This window comes from Colobus angolensis, unplaced genomic scaffold (genome assembly GCF_000951035.1).
Source record: "Colobus angolensis palliatus isolate OR3802 unplaced genomic scaffold, Cang.pa_1.0 Scaffold657, whole genome shotgun sequence".
Taxonomy (NCBI): Eukaryota; Metazoa; Chordata; class Mammalia; order Primates; family Cercopithecidae; genus Colobus; species Colobus angolensis.
In genome coordinates, this window is record NW_012120232.1 from 55,985 (window position 1) to 60,854 (window position 4,870).

The 4,870-nt window shown below is 34.4% G+C and overlaps 1 protein-coding gene across 1 annotated transcript in view; it reads left to right on the forward strand.

The window, feature by feature from the left end:
- ZNF107 (zinc finger protein 107) overlaps window positions 1-4,870 on the forward strand; it is a 43,949-nt gene that overhangs the window by 35,685 nt on the left and 3,394 nt on the right. The window contains exon 4 of the mRNA XM_011925710.1: window positions 3,698-4,869. Within this exon, the coding sequence (XP_011781100.1) occupies window positions 3,698-4,869 (1,172 nt within the window). The remainder of the gene's footprint in view (window positions 1-3,697; window position 4,870) is intronic.

Below are 4,870 nucleotides of genomic sequence, written 5' to 3' on the forward strand. Positions count from 1 at the left end.
CCACCACATCCAGCTAATTTTGTATTTTTAGTAGAGGCGGGGTTTCACCGTGTTAGCCAGGATGGTCTCAATCTTCTGACCTTGTGATCCTCCTGCCTTGGCCTCCCTTATAGTCGTAAGCTACTGCACCCAGCCAGTTTTTCAGGCTTTTTCTATTATCGTTTTATATTCTCATTTCATTTTTGTCATAGAAAGTAATCCATAAAAATTCAGTTTTATAAAATTTGTTAAGACTTCTTATTTGGCCTACCAGGTGGTCTGTCAAGGAGAATGTTGTATAAGCTATTGAAAAGTGTGTACATCCTAATGTTCTTGAGAAGTGTTCTCTATATTTCTGTTAAATATATCTGTTTTTTACTGCCTTTGAGTCCTCTCTTCCCTTATATTCTGTCTTTATTTTTATTACAGAAAGTGGGGTATTGAAATATCCTACTATAATTATGTTGCTCTCTATGTGTATCTTTTATTCTGTTAATATTTGCTTTATGTGTTTGAAACAGTGAGATACACACACACACAACACACACTTGTATATACAAATTTGTCATAGGTTCCTGGTAAATGAATCTATTACTGTTTAATGTTTCTCTTTGGAGTTTTGACTTAAAGTACATTTTATAAAATATGACAGTTTTTGACTTAAGATGTAGCTTGTGTAATTTTTTGGACATCTTTTCTCATTTTGTTAATATTTGTATAGAATATATACATCCATCATGCCACTTTCAGTCTTGTTTCATAATTAGGTCTCAGCTGACTCTTGTAGAAAGTCAAGTTGGATCTTGGTTTTCAAAAATTTTTAATCCCATTATTGAATGTATGTCTTTATTTATTTATTATTTATTTATTTATTTGGGAAATGGAATTTTGCTCTTGTTGCCCAGGCTGAAGTGCTGTGGTATGATCTTGGCTCACTGCAACCTCTGCCTCTGAGGTTCAAGCAATTCTCCTGTCTTAGCCTTCTGAGTAGCTGGGATTACAGGCACCTGCCACCACACCCAGCTAATTTTTGTATTTTCAATTGAATGGGGTTTTACCATGTTGGCCAGGCTGGTCTTGAACTCCTGACTTCAGTTGATCCACCTGCCTCAGCCTCCCAAAGTGCTGGGATTAAAGGTATGAGCCACCATGCCTGGCCAAAAGTTTGTCTCTTGATTTAATATATAGATATTTAAATAAAGTTAATTATGTGTATATTTAAATAATCTTCTGAAACAGACTTGCTAACATTATTGTTAATTTGATTCTTGTATCTTTGTCCCTTATTTTCTCTCTTTCTTTCTTCCTTTGTGTCTTTTGATTTTTGTATTTATATGCTTTTATTTCTTTCTTACTTGGTTTTGTGTATCTACACAGATATATTCTTTGTGGTTCCTTGGGGATTACATAAAACCTCCACAAGATAAAACAGTATATTATAATCTAGTAAAAAATCAACTTTATTTGCATATGAAAATTCTTATTCATTACATCTGCCCTCAACTTTGTCATTGATGTTGTTAATTATATCTTTATATGTTGTATATTCATTAGCAGGTGTTTATAATAATTGCGCTTTTTATCTTTCACATTTTAGAGAATAATTAAAAATGCTTTATGCACCATTATGATAATGCTGTGAAATTCTGTTTTTATGTATGTGCATATCTTTCCCAGAAAGTTATTTATTTATTTTTTTTAAATGGAGTCTTACTCTGTCACCAGGCTAGAGTGCAGTGGTGTGATCTTGGCCCACTGCAACCTCTGTTTCCCGGGTTCAAGTGATTCTCCTGCTGCAGCCTCCTGAGTAGCTGGGATTACAGGCATGCACCATCACACCCAGCTAATTTTTGTATTTTTAGTAGAGACAGGATTTCACCATGTTTGCCAGGATGGTCTCGATCTCTTGGCCTTGTGATCTGCCCTCCTCAGCCTCCCAAAGTGCTGAGATTACAGGCATGAGCCACCGTACCTGGCCAAAAGTCATGTATTTTCATGATTATGTGCCGTTTTCTTGTATCATGTTATTTTCAGTGGAAGGAACTCCTTTCAGCATCTTTGATATGTAGGGCATAGGCAGCACCAAAATACATTTCAGAATTTTGTTATTTATTTATTTATTTTGAGATGGAGTTTCACTCTTGTTGCCCATGCTAGAGTGTAGTGGTGTGACTTCGGCTCACTGCAACCTCTACCTCCTGTGTTCAAGCGATTCTCTGTCTCTTACTTCCCAAGTAACTGGGATTACAGGAATGCACCACCATGTCTCACTAATTATGTTTTGTATTTTTAGTACAGATGGGGTTTCACCATGTTGATCAGGCTGATCTCGAACTCCTGACCACAAGTGATCCACTCACCTTGGTCTCCCAATGTGCTGGGATTACAGACATGAGTCATCACACCCAGCTGAATTTTGTTATTTTGGAAGGTGTTTTTCTTTTATTTGGCAGGACAGTTGTTGGTATTCTCACTTGACAGCTATTGTTTTCAGCACTTTGACTATATCACACTCCCCTTCTGGCCTGATTCACTGGCTATCTTATAAGACTATTATTATAAATGACATATCACTTTCATCTTGCAGTTCCCAAGATTCTCTTGTCTGTGACTTTTGAAATTTTGCTTATATATGTTTTATATATGTCTTTGTGTGTATTCTAGTTTGTTTGTTGTCTTTATTTTTACATTAGTTTTTCTTTGATATTTTTGGGTTTTTTGTATTTTTACTTCCACAACTTCTGTTTTTTGCTATTTTTAATATTTTTGTTGGTATTCTCATTTTTCTGATTTTCAATAGTTTGTATTCCTATTCACTCATGGAGTATTATTCAATTTATTTTAAATTTTAAAAATTAATCTGTATATTTTTAGTTTTTAATGGTTGCTTTCTGAAAATTGTATAATTTTTGCGGGGCTGTATTGCCCTAATATTTTTTATACATTGTAATCTTTAATTGAAATTTGTAAATTAAAAACAAGTTGTCTGTCACAATGTTTATAATGTAGCTTTGTCCTGGCATAGTCGGAAACCATTTGTCTCGAGTTGTGATTCTGAGAGTCTTTCAGACATGTTCTTAGGATGTATCTTGTCTGAAATTTTCTAGCTTTTTTTTTTCAGTTAAAAGAGTTTGTTCATGTTTCTTCTTGATAGTCAGTAATCACTTACTACAACTGTTACCTGTATGTAGTACTGCAGTCTCTTCACTGCTGTAACATTTACCTTTGATTTCAGCAGACTCAAAATGTCATTCCAAAGTATACCACCATTTCTTTCAGCCCTCTTGTCACAGGAGACAGAAACCAATGTCTGCAAAGGCATGTAGAAGCCAGAAATGAAGATGTATATGTTTATTTTTCTTTTCTTTAAAAAGGAAAAACTAGGAGTAGGCAATTTACTTCTAAAGGCACTGTGTTATATTGGGGAACAGAAAGAACTTTGTTGGTAAATAAAACAGACTTGTCTCTTCTCTGTGGCTCTTTGCATTGTGCTCACCTGGGGCACTGCACACACCAAACTCATTTATACATTTTCCACAAATGTATTTTGGTCATTATGTTTTTGTTACATTTATGTGTCTATGAAAAAATTAGAGCCTGTGGTATTTTGCTATGCAATCTTGCTTATGTAGTTTGTACAATTTTATAGATTAGATTTGTAAAGTACATTTATGTGAATCTAGCAAGTGGAGTAATTTCTTATTTTGATTTCTTTCAGTAATGTCTTTTCATTTTGCCCAAGACCTTTGGCCAGAGCAGAACATAAAAGATTCTTTCCAAAAAGTGACACTGAGAAGATATGGAAGATGTGAATATGAGAATTTACAGTTAAGAAAAGGCTTTAAACATGTGGATGAGTGTATGGGGCACAAAGGAGGTCATAATACAGTTAAACAATGTTTGACAGCTACACCAAGCAAAATATTCCAATGTAATAAATATGTGAAAGTGTTTGATAAATTTTCAAATTCAAATAGATGTAAGACAAGACATCCTAAAAAGAAACCTTTTAAATGTAGCAAATGTGACAAATCATTTTGCATGCTTTCACATCTAATTCAACATAAAATAATTCATACTAGAGTGAATTCCTACAAATGTGAAGAATGTGGAAAAGCCTTTAACTGGTTCTCAGCTCTTACTAAACATAAGAGAATTCATACTGGAGAAAAACCCTACAAATGTGAAGAATGTGGCAAAGTCTTTAACCAGTCCTTACAACTTACTAGGCATAAGATAATTCATACTGAAGAGAAACCCAACAAATATGAAGAATGTGGCAAGGCCTTTAAACAGGCCTCACACCTTAGTATACATAAAATAATTAATACTGGAGAAAAACCTTACAAATATGAAGAATGTGACAAAGTCTTTAGCCAGTCCTCACACCTTACCACACAAAAGATACTTCACACTGGCGAGAACCTCTATAAATGTGAAGAATGTGGAAAAGCTTTTAACCTATTCTCAAATCTTACTAACCATAAGAGAATACATGCTGGGGAGAAACCCTTCAAATGTAAAGAATGTGGCAGAGGGTTTAACATATCCTCAAACCTTAATAAACAGGAGAAAATTCATACTGGAGAGAAACCTGACAAATGTGAAGAATGTGACAAAGCTATTAACCAATCCTTAAAACTTACTGCACATAAGAAAATTCTGATGGAAGAGAAACCCTACAAATGTGAAGAATGTGGCAAAGTCTTTAACCAGTTCTCAACTCTTACTAGACATAAGATAATTCATACTGGAGAGAAACCCTACAAATGTAAAGAATGTGGCAAAGCTTTTAACCAACACTCAAACCTAATTAACCATAGGAAAATTTATACTGGAGAGAAACCACACAAATGTGAAGAATGTGGAAAAGCTTTTAATCGATCCTCAA